This window comes from Scomber japonicus, chromosome 8, assembly GCF_027409825.1.
Source record: "Scomber japonicus isolate fScoJap1 chromosome 8, fScoJap1.pri, whole genome shotgun sequence".
In the NCBI taxonomy this organism is placed as follows: Eukaryota; Metazoa; Chordata; class Actinopteri; order Scombriformes; family Scombridae; genus Scomber; species Scomber japonicus.
Window position 1 is genome coordinate 10,714,576 of NC_070585.1, and position 22,858 is coordinate 10,737,433.

General features: G+C 39.6%; 1 protein-coding gene across 6 annotated transcripts in view; it reads right to left on the bottom strand.

Annotated features, from left to right (window-relative positions):
- The window catches only part of tenm2a (teneurin transmembrane protein 2a), a 150,681-nt gene extending 146,329 nt beyond the window's left edge, over positions 1-4,352 (bottom strand). For all 6 annotated transcript variants that reach the window (XM_053324494.1, XM_053324493.1, XM_053324492.1 and 3 more), the window contains exon 1: positions 4,127-4,352. In XM_053324494.1, coding sequence (XP_053180469.1) covers positions 4,127-4,352 — 226 coding nt within the window. The remainder of the gene's footprint in view (positions 1-4,126) is intronic.
- Positions 4,353-22,858: the final 18,506 nt, after the last annotated feature.

The following is a 22,858-nucleotide window of genomic DNA, read 5'->3' on the forward strand; positions in this document are numbered from 1 at the left end:
GAAAAAAAGAGATAGATGGAATGATGGACTCTTAGAGAGAATAAGTAGGGTTAGTATATGATGTTGAGTGTTGTCCAGGCAGTGAAGCAGGCAGGTGGGTGGAGGATTCTCTGTGGGGTTTCCAACCCTGGGGGCAGAGCAGCAAAGACGAACATAGAGGGGGCTCATTTAGATCCTTCTAAAAGGAAAGGCCAAAGCTTCTAGAGACTGCAGTGGCTGTGATAATGCCTAATGTCTAGAAGTGGACCAGCAGGGATGACACACCCCTGGGATGTTCTGAATAGGAGCTACAGAGAAAGGCTGGGAGACAGACCAGGAGACGTACAGTATGGGTTGAAAGATCAGAGAGACAGAAAGGTGAAAGACAGCAGACAAACATAAAACAGACTGCAGTAGGAGAGCTGGGCGGTAGTTTGCTTGTGTTCACCGCTCAATGTGGCATATTAGAGTAAACACATTTGTCATATTTGTATTTGTGTCACAGGATTATCTGTTTAGCAGTTATCCGTGCATATTCACCCCATACAAACCCTCTGAAAAACATGAAAGGAAACAGAAACTAGTTCCAATTTTATATGTAAAGTAACACAAACACGTTGGCAAATGTGTCTCTGACATTTCTAGTTATATATGTGAATGAGGCTTGTACCTTGTTGGAATCACTGATGTTTTCAAAAATGTTGCTTTGTAGTGTTAAATAGTGAACACTCATAATGAGCTTTCCAGACTGCTGCATGTTATGGTGAGGAAAGAACGTGTTATTCGGTGGTGCTTATCCAAGCAGACTAGGTAATAAGTGTGTAATGGGGAAAGAGTGGAGTTGAGATCCACTGAAAATTGTGTGCCTGTGTGTGTGTTGGGGAGGGGTCCTGTTGATACACACAACTAAACCTCCTCTATCAAAATTTGAGGATCTGTTTGCGACAGCTCTGGCTCAAGAACTGAACATAAATTGGAACGAATAATGATTTGCACAAAATATGCAGATGTTAAGATAACATGTTATGAGATTGTGCCTAGTTTAGATACATGCATTGAAATACACAGGGCTCATTTTTACATTCAGACCACAACTGATAACTTTTACCTTACATTTACTATATAAATAAGGGGTTGTATAAACTGCTCTTTTTTGTAGTATAATGTCTGCCATCCATCTTTCTTGCAGTCTATCAACAGCATGTTTAAAGTCACCCTGGTACAAGGTGCCAAAATTTGGAAAAAGGGGCTGCAGCAGGATGAATACACTTGATGTAGGAGGAATACATTATCAGTAAGTAGACTTGGCGCAAACCTAAATAAAGGAGAATAACATCAGCTCCTCTCACCTCCTTTTAAAGCAGCAAACAGTTTACTAATGGCCCAGGGGGTAAGTCCAGAGAAAATATTTTTTGCCCAAGAGGCAGAAAGTCACAAAACACAACTATACTGCATCCCGAACACACTTCAAATATGGTTCCAAAGGGAGATAATGTTCCTTTTTAAGTTGAACTTATGCTTCAGGAAACACTGAAATTCCAGTGATGCTTTTTATGCATAATTATGTACAGTAAGTAAGGTTTTTAGAAAGCAACTGCAGAACTGCAGCTACAGTATAATATAACCCAGCCGTAGCATTTGGTGAGAAAGTATAGTAAGAAAAGTTTGTTATAACTGTAACATGATTGCAAAAACTGGCATCTACTTAAAAACATGTTTGTACCACTCAAAAAAACATTATGGATAATCCAAGAAAAGTGAGTTGTAATGCAGTTTTGCTCCAAAAATCCCAAGACCCTTTGATTTGGCTCAGGACACATCCTAAGGACATCTGCTGTACTGCTAATAATTTGCACCGCATAACTCAATGCAAATTATTTTCTCTGAAATGACCAAAACAGCTCAAATATGTACTACATTTGTGCCTCCACAGTTTTTGTGTATGTGAGATATAGTAGCAGTTAAAATCATTGATATAAATATAGGTCAAATATAAACTTTCCTTCTGCTACTTTAGGCAAGTGGGGTGCTCAAGACTACTATTCATCAACAGTTTGTAAGATTGTGTATGTGTGTGTGTGTGTGTGTGTATGTATGTATGTATGTGTGTGTGCGTGCGTGAGAGTGAGAGTGCAAATGCTCACTGGGTGGGCCAGTACCTCTTGAGCATGACTCACACCTTTTTGTCTCACACATGAATCTAATGACACCTGTACGGGGAAGTCAATATGCATTAACACAACACAGAACTGTAAATTGGTTATGCTACACATAACCAATTCCAGTATGAGAACAGTTTTGATGACCTCAAAACTTCTCAGCAAGAAACAGAAACACCATGATGGCTCACCCAACCAAAAGAACAACATCATTACAATTTAATCAAAGTTAATCATATTTTATAGTGTGGCTCCATCAGTGCATGAATAACTAATATTGCAGGTCAGTTCAAATATTAAACCTCTCATTCAAAGCATTTATTAGATATTCAATAAAACAACAAGGACATTATCTGAATACAGTTTCCTTGATGCTCTATTTTAGTTACTGGTGAGGGGGAAAAAGTTTTCGTCTACTCTTGCCACTTAACAACAAACTGTTAAAGACAACTAACACATTGTTTCAGTAGCTCATTCTCTCATGTCCTTGTTATAAAAATATCTAGTTGAAAGATGAGGAAATCTGCTGCTTCTCTCGCTCTGTCTTTCTCACTCTAACTCCTTTTCTGTCTCCCTCCTTCCAGCACTACTCCTCCTCCTGTGGTGTCACAGTCCATATGGTGCTGCAACACTGTTGGTCTCCTGTGGCCACACTTCCCACGATGCATCTGTGTCTCTGGGCTTTCGAGGGAGCTGATAGGCTGGGAGGACTGTGGTATCGACCAACTATCGTCTGGTGTGAGGTCAGCTCAGTGCAGCAGTGGAGTGTGTCCGAACAGCACACACCACTGACTTCAAGTCTTTCAACCATCCCGCCAATCAATCCACAATTTTCCATTAGTTACTTTTGCCACCATGAAAATATTCTACTCTAGTGTATTATTTTCTTTAAAATTAAATAAATAAATGTCTTCTTTGTATGTGTGCCATTTCCTGTGTACTTTAAAGTACTGTGAGGTGGGTCTACCTTTCCAAGCCTCCAATTTCCATTTGTCAACCTTAATAATACAATCAAGGACAATCCAGCTATATTTTTGTATTTTTAAGAGGGATTTTTACTCTTTTCTGCATTGTTGTGTTGTGTTGCTCAGAGTTCCCTTCCTCTCCTGCCTGTGTCCATGCAGAGAAAACAGAGCTTAGCACAGATCAATCCCATTGAGTCTGACTCCTTTCACTAGCCAGGGATCAATACCGCCTGTTTCATGTCTCTCTGCAATAAACACATGTGCAAACACACACCCACATACACAGACATACACGCAGTTTAAAGACATGCCTATAAGAGCAGGCCTACTCTTTTGGAGATGACCTATCGGCCTATCGGCTGACTTGCTCACCAGGGGACACGGAAGTTCATTATGACAAGCTTGCCAGTGCTAAAGGTCTAATTTGGTCCTCTGCTGCAAAGTGCAGCATTTATGCTAACGGATTACATTAACAGGTTGCCACAGTGGCTTTTCAAGAAACACACAGTGGCTAAAAGTAGTAAACAGCTAGAAATCTTACACATGTGCAACAATGTGACTATTGAATATGTGATGGCAGATGTTAAGGTATATGATGCAACTGGAAGTGTTGAGAATCAAGCTATGCTGGGCTCGACCATACTGTATGTGCTGGAGAGGAAAATGACTTGTCATAGCTATTGGAGCAGCACCGAGATCAGAAATAATTGGTACAATTTTAACAAGTAATTGCTACGTCCTTGAGCTTCTGGTTTTGCTTTTTAGCTGCAGTCGCCAGCTTTCATTATCTGTTACATTAAGAAACTCTTTCATGACCCTGGGATCTTATGACATCTCATAAGCTCCTTTATGATGAAACCTTCAAAAACAACTTCTCAATATGCCTAATCTCCAATGTGACTGAACTAAAATGAATCAAATTTAGAAAATTGACTTGATTTCCAGTCCAGCACTGTATGGATCAAGCCCCACGCTACTGTACAACTAAGCATTTGGAAGGGACATATTGCTCTACAAACCCACCTTGCCTCGAGTACTCATCAGCCTCGTGGTGAACCAGGTCAGTCACACAGCCGCCATAGTGCAGCCTCTGCTCGTGGTCGAAGGCCTTGAGAGTCTCACTGGAGCTGTATGACTTCTGGGTCGGCACCCGGCACTCATCTGCGTCCAGGGAGGAGGTGTTGTACTGAGAGTCTTTGGAGCAGCGTCCCCTGGTCAGGGAGCGGTGCCTACGGTCCTTCAGATCCATGCTGGTGGTGGTGGTGGTGGGGGAAAAGGGAAGTGGAGGAGGAGGAGGAGGAAGAGGAGGTGGTGGGGGGAGATGGAGGGGCCTCCTAGCGAGCCTCCCTAATGTCAATCTTCAGTTAAGTCACCTGGAAAACAGAGATAAAGAAAGGGAGAGAAGGAGTGAGTGGAAAAGACAGCAAAAGGCTGGTTTAAAATTAATGGCTGCACTGCTGTGACTCAGGAAGAGGCAGCGCCGCGAATGGACATTTGAGAAGCCAGGCAAATATACAACACATCCGAGTTCTGATGCAGGATAAGTAAGGCTAAAATAGAAAGAAATAGTGCTGCCAGCACTGTGGTCCACGGAGATAGTCAACCATCGACCAGGCTGATGAAATATGGTCAGCCAGCATCTAAATCTATGCCATCAAAAGAAAGAGTGACTCAAACATGGTCCAGTCATCCTAAACTGATGTCAGCAACGCATGCCTACAGACACGCAATGAAACAATGATGACAAGAGGGGGCAGAGAATAAAGAAACAAAAGTGGGCGGACAACAGAGAGAAACAACAATGATGTGAAGAAGAGATGCAGATTATCTATATCGGAAAAAAAGGTAAAGAACGAGAAAGAAAGAAAAGCAGCCGGATGCAACAGGAAGGATGGAAGAAGAGGAAAAATGACTTGAGGGCATTGCCAGTCTCTCCCTCATTATCAGAGTGAGAATGAATCCCGCTCCCACAGAGGCTGTAAGGGATAATCAAACACACCCAGACGCAGATACACACACACACACACATACACACACACACAAACTCATACATATATATTTATATATGTATATATATATATATATATATATACACACAGAACGTCACACACACCAGAAACACACAGACTCAAATGCACATATACAGAATGGAGGCACCTGTGCAGAGGCGACAGTGTCACCTGAATTTGACGCAGCTTGTAACAGAACATGTAACAGGACATGTAACACGACAATGTACATCAAGAAATCATCTCCTCTGTGCCTAACGCCTGATCTGTCCATATCTATTACATCACAACCAGCCCACTTTTAATCTATTCAGATCTTATACTTGTGAATGCAGATTATACATGATTATGATGCTAATACAGCATGATACTAGAGCGGCGGCCTTGAGCAACGCATTACATTAGCAGCTAAAGATCAAAGTACAACAATACAACAACCAGCAGTAATTGACAGGAACGCTTCCAGCAGCTGCCTGTATGGGATATTTATGGTAATAAATAGGTCATCCATGTTTCTATCGCTTGAGGCCAAGGAAAGTCTGGTCCACCCACTGCATTACAGTGCAGCATTGCATTTTCATCAAAATATCTTTCAGTTGAGATAGTATTTATCAATATCAGAGCAGGGAAGGGTATTTCTAAAGAAGGGGGCATCATTTGATTCAGAATATGTAATGTAACTAATTGCATGCTGGGGAGGAGGAAAAATGAGAAAGGAGAGAAATAGAGAGATGGATACAGAATGCGAGTCAATATATTCAACGAGGGCTCATTTTAAAATGCTTAGAAGGTAGTATTGAAAAGTGCCCTGCTATGTCCATTGATTAACAGTAGGTATTAAGTCTCATAAAGAGCTCATTATGCACCGGCATCCATCACACAGGCTATTAGGAGTTCAACCTTAATGTATTTGTACCTTGAATGGAGGGTGAGGAAATAGAGAGAGATACTGGCTCAGAAAATGTGGGGACATTGTGACTGGCATTATGCAAACAATGGGCAAACAAGGCTTTGTGAGTGTGTGCAGCTGTGTGTGCCTGAGTGTGTGCTGAATACATATGATTGAAGTAAGGGATGTAATTATCACAGTGTTAAAGATGTTCAAAATTTGGGGAAATTTGCTTATTGGCTTTTTTCTCTCTCTAAAAGTTTAGATGAGAAGATCAATACACTTTTTGGGTGTTCTGGGAGAGTTAAATGGTGTTAAATCATAGTTGATATTCAACAAAAAAAAATCGTTAAAAAGGAGGTAACCCTAAAAATTCCCCTGCTTCCAGTCTTCATGTTAAGCTAGGCTAATAGCCTCTTGGCTCCAGCTCTGCAGGTAATGTTCAGACATTACTTGTGACAGTGAATAAGCATATTTTACAAAATGTGGAACAACTCCTTTAATAGAGGTCTAAAACTTTGTGAATTTAGTGAATATTAGGCTAATAGATATGAGAATTAATGTTATATAATATATATAATATCCCCCTAGTGCTTTGATACAGTTAACAGGTGTCCCAGGTATTCCTCATGTGGGGGCTTAAATCTGTTTAAACAGTCAAATGTGGGGACTCGCATCCTGTAAACCATTACACCTTAGGGTGAAGACTTTGTTTAAAGTTAGGTTAGGGGTAAGACTAAGTTTAGAGTCAGGATTATGGTTAGACAAGAAATGGTTATGGTTAGGGTAAATCTCCAGGTTAATGAGTGTTAGTCAATTTAATGTTCTCTCAAGTGATGTAAACATGAATTTGTGTTCTGTGTGCATTTGTGTAACTGTCACACGAGAAGGAGGAGAAAGGACAAAGAATGAGAGATGGTGGATAAAGCTGAGAAAGACGAGGGGGTCAATCACGAGATCTGGAACGCATATCAATCACATTCCACCCACACAGGTGTTTTCCTCAAGGTCGCAGAAGCACACGCCTCTGTACACACACGCACCAAAGTTTTGCTTGTTAATTACTCCGGTGACAGTGGCCCAACCTCTCGGGTTCATCACAGAGGCAGATTATCTCATTTATCAGAAGTATAATGACTTATTGTCATTCGGACTAGTCACATACCATCATTTCATGGCTACCAGTCAGGCACACCGATACATGCGTATTTATATACAATATATATATATATATATATCCAGACTCAGTAGACAGACAAACAGACTCATAAAACTGTTCAAACATGCGCTTGTAGCTGTGTTTTTTTGACAGGTGAAAAAGCGTGGTTAGATGAAGGAGAAAAGAGACATGCATGTGACCGTGAAGTGACCATGAAATCCAGGCAGAATGAGAAATGTAATTGGAAGACGACAGGGAGGGTGGAGAATTCATTTTGGAAATTACAGAGGTGAAGTTTGGTACAGATAATGGCCTTTTCTCTGAAAATAAGAGCTCGGGATGAGAAATATGGAAAGTGACACAATGTAAATCCACTGTAACTAGAAATCACACCCAGTTAATAGGAAGCTAATGACATCAATGGATTAGTGAGCATCAAACAAGATGAACCCCTTAAAGAACAGAATCCAAATATGAGAGAAAAAAGGAGGCAATATAAACTGTTTTGACACAGACAAGGCTTTAAATACAGATGCAGCTATTTTAAGAAATAATATTTTACCCTAGCACATACTCTAAGAGTGTTTTCTATGCATGAATAAATGAGCAGACTAGCTTTTTGAACCTGTGATAAACAAGACACATCTGACACATTCTGCCATAATATATTTACAGATTAAAATTGTAAACAAGCCGTTTTTCACCCACAAAACATATATTGAACCCTTGCTGAGGTGGCAAATTCAGTCAGTCCCCACAAAGTGAGATAAAAACTATAGTGAAAAACAACAGGCTGCCAGCAGTGGGTCAGCAATGTTTCAGCAGTTGGTGCATTAGTACATTTATGGTTTGAAATTGCCTGCAGGTATTTTGTGTTTTGTTGCATCATGCCTCAAATCTGCCTGAAGAAATGCTGCAGAAACACCCCCCCCCCCCCACCCCTCACCCCCTCCGCTCTGGGAGCACACTGATCACAATCGACACGGCTAGGCTGCCTATATTATTTCACTGCATTTGTTACGGTTACATGTATATTGGCTAGATACCCAAAGACAATTAGCTGCAAATACTTCATCCAGCCACTGCTCTCATTTATCAAACAAATAAGCATGGAGGCGGCGTGTGAGTGCTATAGATGCTGTTATAGGGTCATCACACCGTGGGAGGCTTCCTGTCCAGATGACTCGTACTGCAGCCAACGAGGGGGGTGCACAGACAGAGCATGTGCACTGTTTGTATGAGCTCCTGACATATATATACTGTACTGTCGACTAAACTATACAACAGAGCTTGCTCAGTTTCCAGTTTTCTATACATTTCAGAACTATGTAACTCTACTGTGTGGAACGTTTCAGTAGCAACTATGGACCATTATAGCAATTATTTTCTCCAATAATTAATTAAAAAATGATCTGTATAAAACGTCAGAAGATGATGACTAATGCATGATTTGCTAAATCCCAAGGCGACATCTTCAAATGTATTGTTTTGTCCAACTGAATTCTCACATTTGAATAAATGGAACCCCATAGTGTTTGATGTTTTTTTTTAGAAAAACACAATGAATAGATTGTCAAAATATTTGCCAATTATTTTATGTCAATCAACTAAATATAGAAATACACTATGCATTGTTCAATGTAGACCTAATACATGCGAATACAATCATATTTCTGGATATTATGTATTAATAGAGTAGTTTTTATTTGTGTTTTTCACTCACTCAGGACGTGCAGCAGAAACTGTTTATAAGTTTTACCAATAGTACTAATACTACCACAGCCATACACATTAAGTGATGGAAAGCATAGTTTTTCATTTAAACATATTTTTAAAACAGTGCTATGTCACAAATAAATATATAAGAAGTCATTTTAGAGTTTTCAGAGCAAAAAGAAAAACAGATGGATAATGAATAAGAAATAATATAATGAATAATGAAAATAAATTGAGAAAGCTGGGTGGTAGTTTTCTGTCAGTGAAAAGAGAAAGGCATTGCATTCTATCTACTATGTACAAAGAACATCTTGGAAAACATCCTGGGTATCACTTTAAAAAAAAAACCTATTCATCAATGTCACAATGCACAAGGTCACAAGACGATTCAGTCCTTGAAAATCATCATGTTAGTACTGAGAATGGGAAACTGGCTTTTACATACTTTGCGCCAAACAAGTTGAACAATCTGCAGAAGCTTGTAAAATTAGACAAACTATTCCCTGTTAATCAATTTAAATCTCCTTTGACTGACATATAGCAGGGTACATATTTTTGAATTGTTCCTTATGTTGATGCCCTTGGCCTATTTGTTTGTTTTATAGTCTATTGATAATATACTTTTGTGTGCTTGTATTGTCTTTCTGTGTATATATATATGTTGTTAGTTTATACCATAACCTTTGTGTTCTTTTACATGTACTGTAATCAAGGCATCAAGAGAACTTGCTCTTAATGGCCCTCACTGTTTAAATAAAGGTTATGTAAATAAAGGCATAGTTCAGCAGATAACAGTCAACAGATATCAGAACATTTTGACCTTGGAAATAGTTTTAGCTGAGATAGGGGGCATTGTAAATAAACAAGATAAAATGAAATGACTAGTACAGGTGCTGCGACTCCATCATAAATGCTTTTTGTTATTGTGAGAACATTAGAAAGACTTTGGGGTAACACTGAAAGATGGATTTCAATAATTTGTAAAGTTTCATTTTTCACCAGTGATTTGTCCCTTTCAAAATGTTGGTAAAATAAGATAAGCAACTAGATGGGGAATAATGTTTCATCATTAGTTTATAAGAAGCTAATATTGCAAAAATGGAAAAAAAATAAATTAGCACCTACACTTCAGAAATGGAAATCATAAATGGAACAATCTTGGAGGACGATGATGGAGGACAACGACAAAGACAAAACAACTTCAAAAGATACGGAGCTCAATTTATGAAGCTCTGCAGATTGACTGGAGCTGCAAAATCACCAGGCATCCATACATTTTAAAGAACCCTGTGTTCCATCTTTATTTTTGTCGTGTGAATATGTGTATGTGTGTGAGCGTGTCTCTCTCTGTGCATGTGATAAGTATGGATGTGTTTGTGTGGATGGGGGTGTAATATTTCCTATGATGACAATCGTACGTGACTGTAGGTTACTTGTGGATGAGAAACTGAAACATGGTTAGAATGACGATTATATTGAAATATTGTTGTCAGATCCTTACGACCTCAATTAAAACAAAACTAAAACTAAACTAAATATATATAAACTATTTGCTATGTTGTTTAATGTTTGTACATATGCCTCATCTGTATCCCTTTAAGCATCTTATCTTATCTTATCTTATCTTATCTTATCTTATCTTATTGTATCGTATCGTCAGATTAGATGAGTCTGTAAAGCAGCCAGTACCTGGCTCATTTAATTCAATTGTAATCAAACCAAAAGCAACGATCATCCAACAGGACTGGCAGCTAAAAGCCTGATAAAACTCAGCATGGAGCCTTTCCATCAGAAAATTCACCCACTCTTCCAACACTAGGAGATGGAGTTTGTGTCTTTTTCGTCCTTTCTTTATAATTTAAAAGGAATTCAAATAGCAAAAAAGTGGCCTATTCAAAACACAAGGCCCTGTTATCACAAAAGACAAAATTGTGGCTATAAAAGCATTTGCCTTCAATTTTCTGCTGTTTGTGTGCCACTGCTCAAATTAAGTTGTTTACACAGTTTGCTCATAAAGACAAAGAGCGGAAGACACAGAGTGACTGAAAGGGACAAAAGAATAGATAGAAAGAGAGAGGAGTACATAGAGGTTGGAAGGCAATAAAGAGGAAAAACAAATCATGGTATGAGACTTGTACTTAATTGCACATCGGCAAATGAAAGGTGCATGAATCTTGATTCTAGGAAGAGTGTCTTACTGAAGGTTGGAGTATGGTTACGATTAAATATTACACATACAGTTTATCAAAGCATCCAATTACACATGCGTATTTCCCCTAAGACCAACTTACACTTGACTTTATATCTTTAGTGCAAATCCTTATTATCCTGATGTTTAATTTGTTGTTTTCAACAGAAAACCTTTTCAGAGGGTGCGCAGTGAACATAATTAGTATTAACAGTGTATAGTACTTAAGAGCCTTTTCAACAAATATCTCGTTATGTACAACTTACTTTCAATTTCACTGTATAACAAATTTAAGCTGCATAAAAATGTGTGTATGTCTAGAGAAAAAGACTAGTGGGAGCTTCAGTGTCAAGGCCAAGAATCCTGATTACTCCCTGGAGTGCGATAGAAGTGTGTGTACGTGTTTATAGAAAGTCATAGTGCATATATAAATATTCCTGTATGTATCTACATCTATAAGTGTGCCATGACCTCTCTTTTTTTCTCTCTCGCTTTCTCTCTCTCTCTCTCTCTCTCACACACACACACACACACACACACACACACACACACACACACACACAAGCCTGCCTTGTATGAGCTTTGGACGGGGCTCTGACTGAGAGGCTCCACATCATGAAGAGTCATTAATCATGTCTTCGATCTCGGGTGGCATGTTGAAAGTGCACACACACACACACACAGACACACACAGTCACACACAGACACACACACACACACACAAAGAAAAAAGAGAAAAAAAGCCCTTAGACACACACACACACACACACACACACACACACACACACACACACACAAAGCAAAATGATGGCCGGGGCTGCTTGCATGGCTCCAGTTCAACTGGAAACAGCGGTCCATTTTGGATCCAAGATGATCTGCGAGCCAACAGCTGAGGGGCGTGCAGGACAGGAAACATTTCATCACTCTCTCTCCCACACACCTCGCCCCATTACCTCCAACACCTCTTTGAGCCAAATAGCAAAAATCACTTGCTTATTAAGTGTGATCGGTTGTGGTGTTCACTGGTTGTGTCACTATTTGTATTTGTATAAATTAGCATGTTTTTCCCCCTGTCACTGACATTGTTGTGATATTGATATGCTAAAGTTTTTTTTTTTTGTACAATCCTCTGTCACAATAACACATTGCAACAATAGCAATTCTGTCTTGAAGATGTCAAATTCACAAAATAATTCTCATGATGTCAGTTGTTATTGTGTCATTTGCATTTAAATATCCAACAAGTTCGTTTTTGAATGCCGTGCTATTGTGCAGCGAGCTCTCATATCTCAGATTTTAGAGCGTCTCATTAGCATGTGAAGACAGCATAAGTCAAAGGTAGACTTTACAAATGAGGTCACCTTTCATCTACGCTGCCACACAACAATAAGGTCACTTGCACAAATAAAACAAGGTATATTCTGTGTAACTGAACCTCATTAGATCAGGTTTCAAGCCTCTGCAACTTGATGTCTATCCTGTACTTAAATAAAACAGAACCATACATACATTGAGCAGTCTACAACAGCACTATACGCTTTTAAAGAAAATCAAAATTGAGTAGCAATGTAGAGAAGATGTGATTTTCAGTAGAGCTTTTCATGGGACTAAATAGCTGTTTTCCACTTAGACTTACTGAATACTTGTTCAGTGCATTATTTGTGCTTTGCTGAACATTGTATCTGAATGAGGGAACATCCCTCGTGATCAGCCTTCCATGAATAGCAATAATTATGAAGTATTGTTGAGGTCATACACAAGCATGGGATAAGAGTCCTACATCCCAAGGTCTGCATATGCGAATCAGAGCTTTGGTCCCTGCAGGGGAAGAGATGGATGGAAGTTGCTACACTGATCAGGAACTGTGAAGAGAACTCATCCACCTTCTATTTTCTCCTCTATGTCTCTCCTCCTCTCATCCTCTCATTTGTCAGGATGGAAATGAAGAGTGGGGGTAGGGGTGTGGGGGCAATACACCCCTCTCTTTTCCTTGCTCTCTGTGCCTGTGTAATCTCCACACTGGGCTGCAGAGTGCCACAGAGCCTCTGTTTATTAGACTAATCCTTAAATCCACATTCTGCAGGCCTCGCAAACGCCTCGCAAAGCTCTAATCTGACTCAAAACAAAGGGATTAGAGACGACAAGGTCCCTCTCTCTGTCTCTCCGTGTCTGCCAGAGTGGGCTCGGGCTGACGCACACATGTGCTGAGAAACACACTTGCACTGTTGCATGCTCTTGCCTATCACACCCATATTTGCTAAAGACTGATTGGCGCATGCAAACCCTAGCGCACAAACATGCTGCCTGTGAACACAAGCTGGCTGTGACAAGACAGGTTAAAGCCAAGGTGCAAACAAACTGGGTAATTACATAGCTCAAAAACTCATGGGAGGAATGACAGACAAGATGAGAATGAGCTAAGGGAATAAGACACGGTGACAGCGGGGAGGATATAAGCAGAATAACCAGAAAAACAAGCCAATACAGACTTACACAGCTGTAAGAACAAGAGGAAGAATGTTTTCAATTTTTCACACACTTACTGTAAATATGATTAGTCCACTTTTTGGGGTTACAGGCTTGTTACAGTTTATGTGCAAAATAAACCACCAACAGATCAATATTTGTGAAGTATTTATCTGTAAAAATGCAAGATTATGCTCACTTTTTGCTCAGTTGAATTTCTCCACACCACCTTGGCCCTTTATTTGGCCCTCTTTGGCAGTGACAGGCATCTCCAAACTACTTTTTTTTATTCTCCCTGTGTTCTTCACACAGTTTTAATCACAATTTCATTCTGGTTCTCAGCAATATGGCAAATGAATAATGCAAAAAATTCAGCGCTGAAATTGCATTCGCTCAGTAGTTAATGCTAATTTTACACTGCAATATTTAAGTAACAGCGAGTCCATTTACCAAAGATAGCATGTAATAATGTTGACAAGTGGGTATCAGTTTATTTTCTGGCTACTTTCACACATCTGCCAGGTTGACTGGGCTGTCTCTCAATGAGACAGCCTTTGATTTTTATTGTGATACAAAACTGTGGATATTCCAACCAAGTACTACAATCCATAACCAATAGTTAAGCAATGTCCAGCAGTCACCATACTGTTTCTTCTAGAGGAAGATGATTTTTCCTTTGGCCTGAATGATGTCTACAGTACATATAGCCTAATAGACAGTTTAATATGCTACCCAACTGACATTTACCTTGCACTGCACCTCAGTATAAATCTTCTGCTACAGCGATTGTTGCCATAGCTTCTGCCACACAATCTGCCATTGTTTGATTTCAACTGATAAGGATCCAACCGAACACCTGCCAGTAGAACTTCATTTAAGCAGGTTTCCCTACCCCTGCTGCTACGAGTATGTAAAATGCCAACTAGGCCAGATACACTGTTGAAATCTCTCTAAATCTCCCATGTAACTGTTGTTTCACCTGTTACAGGAGGAGAGCTTACACTTTATACATTCATTCATTACTTAATTACTGTTATATTCACTCAGTTCAACGACTTTCACATGTTTCAAGTCAGCCTCCTAAAGAAGTTCTGTCAAAGTGAAATACGACACAGACACTGATTGAAAAGTATACTGCATAGTGAATACCATACCGTCTCTTTGAAAGAGAAGCATTTTCATTACTTTGTTTATGTTGGAATATGAGAAGGCTGGATTTGCAATACCATGAATCCTTTCTACAGTATGTGAGAGTGAGCGAGAGAGATCTGAGTGACATTGTGGTTTCACATTCTAAGGTTACAGAGCACATCCATGCTGTGCTGAGCATGTGACAAGAGCATTAGAGCAGGTGAAGGTCGTGTATGATATAGAGAGGCATGAAAGTCTGCAGCTGGATAATGTCAGAGGACGGGCTGCAGAGGCATGCTACCTGTTCTGTCATTTCAGTGAGGGAATTCCAGCACATCTTCATTCAGCAGTACTGCCCCGTGCTGGTATACGTATGTGTGCACACTGTCATATACACGTTCCAGTGTGTAGGCTCTTTCACCTTTGCCCCAGGAACTAGCTTCGGCCCAGAGAGTCAGTGCAAACTTTGCTGTGGTACAGCCAGTGAGTTATTAAAACAATCGAGTGCTGACAAGCCCTGTATTCTGTTGCCGAGGGAGAGGGCGAAGGCTTAATAACTCAGTGTCACGCCTTGACATTCTTACCATCTGTCTGGGTAAAATATTCAAATGTGCAATAAATGTCACTGGGGACAGACGGTGACACTGTCTAATTAACACCATGACAGAGGTGACACACTGAGGGCTTTGGCTGGCTTTTACTGTACAACATGAATCGTCTGGGCGTGTGTATGTGCATGTGTGTGTGTGTCTGCGCACATCATGCAATAGCTGTATGCAGAGGTGAAATACTAAGGGACACTGTAGTCATTTTTACTGCCATTCTGTCTCTTCAGAGGGAAGTCATCTATTGTCTAACTAAACAGGAAAGTGAAACACTGACACACACATTAAAAAGTGTAAATGACAGAAGCTATAGGGCTGTGAAAAGCAGTGAATAAATGCCACTGAAGAGTCATTTCCTCAGGCTGAAATGTCAAACAGGGGGAGAGCGCGGAGGAGATCAGATTGTCACCCATATATGGGTGTCTTACTTCAGCACAGTGAGACACATGTTGGTCAAAACAAGCTACAGTGATTCATTCTTTAACTTGAGTGGGTCTTGAGTGCTCACATTGGGCAACAATCTTTTGATATGTGATGACGTATGAAAGCTGAAAGGATTTTAATAAGCAAAACAAAACATGTCCTCCATTTCTGACCTAAAACATGGAATTAAAGCATGTAGATTGTGTAGTGTTTTCATAAATATGATAACAAATGACAAATGTGATGATGTACATTTAGCATATTAGCATATTAGCATGTTAATGTGTTAACATTTGAAAATTACCACTACACAGACATTAGAGGAGGCTGATGTGAATATAATATTTAGTCATAAACCAAAGTAGATAAATTTGACCTTATGATGGCACAAGATGACAATGAAGTGGTTTAATTTATTCTGATAGTTAATTTTGTGCAAATCCATCCAATAGTTCTTGAGACATTTTGTTCATGACGCTAGATAGAACATTAGAGCATCACCATTTGCATACATCATGTAGGAACTGTAACACGTTTTATGCCAACACATCAAGAAGTTGCCAAGCTGTTTAAGTGAATACATGGTAAGTTTAGCTACTAGAGGAGCTAGAGGAAAAGTTGGGGGATCACCAAAAATGATTAAGATTCAGAAATGAATGTACAAACCATGGATGTCAAGACAAAAGTGTATGGTAACTAATTCAGTAGTTGCCAAGATATTTCATTCTGGACCTAAAATAAGAGGTGGATCAACCAACTGCAAAACCTACCTCCATGCTGCTAATGTGTAAAAACTGAAGTTAAATAAAGCAACTAAGTGAGATGATTACACATATATTACAAAGTAGCATGTTGAGTTACTCCTTATACCACCATTACCATTAACAGTCATCAATGATTACTATGAAACCATGTATGCCTATTTAATGGTGACAGTATTAATCCATGTGTGTCTTTTGTGTGTGGGCATGCTCCTATTCAGTGTACTGTAACATACACGCTCCCATTTGACACTGTTGTAAAATGTGGCGTGACTACTGCTCTACTAAGTTGTTATGGCACCAGTTCATTTTTAGGTAGTTGAAGATGAGTTTAGAAGTGATAGAACAGTGTTATTCTGCAATCCTCTACAAATAGAATAGTGCCACTCTTCATAATAATGTATCCAATCAAACAACTTATTAAGAAAAAAAAGGTTCACTACTGTATATTTATATTTTAAAAAACACATAAAAATACATAAAACACACATTTTTACCTGTCAGAATTAGTTTTAACTTTGAGCACCTGACAAAAACATGGCTCTCCTCCTCTCTGTGTTTCTCTCTCTCAGTCTGTGCTGCTCTCACTTTCCCTCTCTCTGTATTCTATGAGAGGCTGTTGTATGAAGCACCTTTAATGGGTTTGTGAGGGATATATTGGACTTCAGTAGGAGATTTGACACAGTGTGTGTATGAGCGTGTGTGTGTACCTATAAGTGTGTGTGCTTTTTGGATTGTCATGTAGGGTCCTATATTACGGCGCTTTTCCACTTGTGTTACTGTGTGCACTCACACTCCAAAGCCATTAGATTCTATACAAAATCCTGAAGCTGAGAACTTTGAAGCTGAGAGCGGTGCAATCGAAGGGCTGGTATCCTGCAGAGCGCGTCTCTCTACTCTTGATCTCTGGTACGGTACTGATCCTCACTGCAGCTACAGTTGCACTTTCACATACACATTTTGACTCTGTTACTTTATCTGTTCTCTCCAGCCCACATGTGGGTGCCACTGTTTTTGGATGCATGCATGGCACCAGTATTTCACAGCTACTACAGATAAGTGCTTGCCTGCTTGGCTCTACATTGTTTATGCCTGCTGTACTGTGAATGCTTCTAATGCCATCAACTCAACATCTTCGAGTGGTGTTTGTGCCTTCGGGGGCGAATAGAAGACAGCTATGGCCTCTCCAGCACCAATGACATAGCTGACTGGTCCCATTTAGCATGCTAGATTTAGCTTCATTAGAGAAGATGTGGCCGGGAAGGCACACAGAAGAAATGAAATGAGGGGTAAGAGGGGGAGACGACGGAACGACAGCAAAGCTTTTGCATGGCCACTTTGCAGTAGAGCTGGACAAAAAGCCAAAACCGTCTCATAAAAATACCTTATAAACCAGTCATATCCATAATGGCTACCCAATAGAGAGAAATTGATTAATGCAGCAGTTGGAGTTAAATTAAAAGCGCACCACACTGGGCTAGATTGTGGCACACATTGCTTATCAGCAAGATATAACATGCAGTTTACTCTGGTTTCCATGCTGTGTCTTGGGGCACAATGAGTCATAATGCTGCTAAATTTAAAGTATGTGAACATGCACATTGTAGTAGGGATTAAATCTGGAAAATGAATCAAAGATAATAAAAGGCTATTCAGCCAAAAATAATGATCTTTACTTTCAGATTCAGTCTTCCAAAAGTGTTCATAAATAAAGACATGAACCATCTACTCGATGGGGTGAGATATATTTAGTCATATTACATAATCTCTCATGCAACAAGTGATCCTTTACAGCTGTGTCTTCATTCAAGAGATGTCCCACTTCAGCATGACAGAAACAAATGAGTGATCACATAAAATCAACACATTTGTTTCACTCACATTATGAAAAATAAATAAGAATACATTTCTTAAGATGATTACTGTTTAAAGTGATGAGATAGATATAGGATGTGTCGTGGCAATTAATATGTGGCTATTGTAGATGTTATCTGGAGGATTGGTGGCAACATCAGCAATGTAGCTTGGCTGACATCTGGTGATTTGAGCAGCACAAAGAGCAACGGATGAGACATGGCTTCCCCAGGCATTCATCATGAGAGGCACATGTCACCTCTAACCTCGTCCTTTAGCTCCAAGTGTGCATGTACTTACGCAAGCACACAATATAACAATTGGGTGCCGGAGGGAAGTACACAAATATGACAAGCCTGCAGATACGTGTGAGTGTGTGTGTGTGTGTGTGTGTGTGTGTGTTCATGCCTGTGTGTGTGTGGTCTCATGGAGCACATATCCTCCAGAAACAGAAGACCACCACACAGGTCATTGAAAGGCACCCTGCAAAAAATCCTGTGAGGTCATCACACTTAGCCTTGGCCCTTGCTCTGGGTCAATGTCACAATAACTGCCGGTGATAAAGAGGTTTCCATGGTAACCAAAGGGATTCAGCGAATCACAGAGGAGAAAGGAGCTCTCTGGGTGTGCATGCCTCGCAGCACCTAAATCCCTGGTGATTTATCCCTCACAGCTCCTGGACAGTACCATACTAAACCATTAGGATGCAGTGATAAGAGATAAACATAGTCTAGGACAGAATTTGTGGCGAGATAGGAGAGAACACAGCCTTCACAGTGCCATGTGAATTTCAATCTATACTGATCATGCAGGAAGGTGATCTTTTTTTTTATTTTGTAACATCCAGCATAATAATTTTGAGCTACAGCTGTTAATAACAGCTTCTACTGCCAGTGAAACTACATTAGCAAAGAGTGATTTCATGTTGGCCATTAGGATTACAATAGACATTATAATATGTAAAGGTAATGGTGTGAAAGTTACCTTTTTGGTCCCACACCTACACTGGCTCTAAAATATCACCCGGCAAGTGACGTGAAATGTTTGAAATCAACAGCATCACAGGACATTTTTAAGATCCACCAGAGATTTGAAGACATTTTTAATATCCACTTGAGTCCCGTAGTCTTTGCCCCTGCTGCTTCTGAGCTGGGAGACATAAGGGAGGTGCTCCGCACCCTTTGCACCTGGCTTCTGTTCAGCTACGATGTACATACTCAGAAACACAGTGTCAAAATGTCTTTCAGGGTATAATGAAGTCATGGTGCCACATATAAAATAAAGTAAACAAATAACTGAAAATCTACCTTCTGAAATGTCATGCTTCGACTGATGGGGCAGTAACTATTGTGTTTGGTCAGTCTCCGCTGTTTACCACACCAACTATCATCCATTGGAACAACCTTGATTCTGAAATAAATCAAAGTGGCAGGGAGGTAGTGCATCTCTGTCAGGCCTTAGGCAGTTAACAGTTTGGTTCAGAGGTGACTCTTTAGGGAAATTCACATACTCCTTAGCACTTGGGTCTAATGTTTTAGCCATGCAATCACTGACATGAAACCCTCCACTATCAGTGCACTTACTGTCAGACAGCACCCAAATAAATGCTTTCTTTTAACTCTCAGGTCAAATGACTGACACAAAAAGGAAACCCAATGAGTCCTATAAATTAATTCCTACTTACAGATGGAGCTAAGACTAATCCATCATGGCCATAAGCTCACCTGATCTGATGAATAACATCAATATATGACCGAAAAAGAATATATTTCTACCAGACATGGTGTAAACAAGGCCATTGATGATATAATTATGATAATTCATAAGACAGCTATTAAAGTTGACCTTATAAAACAAACATGTAAACCTATTAAAAGGCAAAAGGCTGACAAATTTTTTGATCAAGAATGCAAGACCATCAGAAGACCTGAGGAAAATAGCAAATGAAAAAACGTCACTAACCAACAACCCAGGCTTATGCATTTAGTATAATGAAATTTAAAGCAAATATAAACATATAATTAAGAACAAAAAATAAAATGCCAACATAATGACATTAATCAAAATTAATACTGGGATATGTAGAACAACTTCCACACAAAGCTACCAGAAGCATTACCCACCCAAAATGTTGACTTCTGGAGAGCATATTTACATAATCCGTACAAAGCCATACCAATAAATCTAATTAATTCAGATCAATGTATTATAAAAGGAAAAAACTTGTCACATTAGAAAAAACAATTACAGACAACCAAAACCTCCTTGATTTCCTAATTACTTGGGAAGAACTGGACACACAGACAGACAAAATGTCTCAGGCCAAAGAAAGCTTGTGATCCAGACAGCATTACAAATGAAATGCTCAAATGCAGCACCCCAGAGATGCAGTGTGCAGTGTTGAAGTTCTTTCATATCATATTACAGTCAGGATGATTTCCTGACATCTGGTGCAAAGGGCTCATTTCCCTCACTCATAAGAATGGGGACAAATCATGCCCTGGTAACTACCGTGGCATCTGTGTCAGCAGATGTGTAGGTAAATTATTCTAGTATTCTAAATAAAAAAAATAAGACATTTCCTTGATGAACAGCCTATTTCCTAAAACACAGCACCACTGACCATGTACATATCTTTATCACACTTTAATTAACAAACATATACACCAAACAGAAAATGGTAAGACACTCACTTGTTTTATTGATTTCAAAAAAGTTTTTGACATTATTTAGCATGAAGGGCTCAATTAAAGACGTCTACATTGTGGTAAAGGAGCTAAAATTTACAACCTGGTTAAATCAATGTATTTGGAAAAATAGGTGCACTGTTAAAACTGGAGACAAACAAACAAACTGAATTCTTTACCCAGAGAAGATTTGTTTCGTCAAGGTTGCAATTTAAGTCCAACTTCATTTAACGTGTCTACAAATGAACATGTTGTTCAGTTGGATCAATGTGTTGTTCCTGGTCTTTCCCTCTGTGATAGAGAGGTGAAGTGTCTGTTTTATGCTGATGAACTTGTTCTACTGTCTCCTACTTAACAAGGACTACACCAACAGCTGGACATAGTAAAAGTAAAAGTCAGAACTAGGCCCCGGCAGTAAATAGGAAAAAACAAATGATTTCTCAAAAGATGTCCCAGATGCCAGAAGAGCACATACCAGTTTACCATGAATAATCATATAATTGATTATATTAGCTCTACCAATTTTGGTATAACCATTTATTAAAGTTCAACTCTGCAATTTCAGATTTTTGGTTTTGCAAGGCAGATTTTTTTAAAATCTCTCACTTGTCTCCACTTAACTTTCACAATGAAACCTGGCAGCTTGTCCTCAGTCTCTGTGAGTGAAGGTTTCAGACCTCTGAGTCTAGAGTTTAATGACCTTCCAGAATTAAAAACACTCCCAGGAAAAGGACATATCTTGCTGCCAAATATGTGTCAACAACCTGGGGCACAGTGAATGACCTAGACACACACGCCCACACACAAATACATAAAAACATTACATTCACCTATAATATATATCAATCTTAATGTAATTAATAATATGCATACCAATCTTAATGTTGTGTTAATGTTCATATTATTATTGATGTATTCTGTCCAGATATTTAGACACATTGTATTTTGATGCTTTGGCAACACTGTTCTTAAAACTGTCATGCCAATAAAGCTCATTGAATTGAATTGATTACAACTCCATTGGGACCTCCTGTAACCAAAGAAACCTTGCAGTACAGTCTTTTTTTATATGTGCAGTAAAAAACAGCAGCAGCAACACAGTGGTAGTAGTTGTAGTAGTGCTATCAGATGTGGCATGGAGTGGTCAAAATAATAGTGGTTGTATTTTGGTGACAGCAGCCGCACCAGTCTTGTATATAGTGCTATATTGATGAAGATTGGAGTGGAGTGTTCTCCCTCCTCCTCCACACACAGGCCTATATTGGATTTCACGCTGGCTGCCCATTCAACAGACACTGCAGTGCATTCCTAACCAAGGGCCTGGAGGCAATACGGTTGCTTTATTTGTTTATAATGTTTAGGCTTCCCGCAAATGGCTTGCGCTGCAGTCCCGATAACTGTGCATAGTTACATTTAGGCAATCGACTGGGCTCGTTTCGACATGAGCACCGCAGCTCAATTCATTTGGAATGGACTAAAAATCCAATAGAGTTGTCTAAGTGGGAGGAGGAAAACAGAGAGGAGCAAAGAAATGTAGGGACATGAAAAAAGAGAGAGCACAAGACGGAGATGGGGTGGGGGTGGGGGGTGGGGGGTGGGTTGTTGCCGATGTTGTAATTTAAAAGGGATAACCTTCGCTGATATACCTCTGGTAAGAAAGCTATGTCATGGAAAATGCAGAAAGAGAGCATGTCCAGCTTCTCCTACCACTATGCCGCCTCTCCCATCTTCTCCTCCACTCAAATATGAATGACAGATCAAATATTGATGCCCTCCCACTGCTGTTGGTTACTAAACATCCCTCTCCAAGTTCCCACAGTATCGGAGTATATCTGCACAGACCTCCGACACAACTATGTGTATCCCT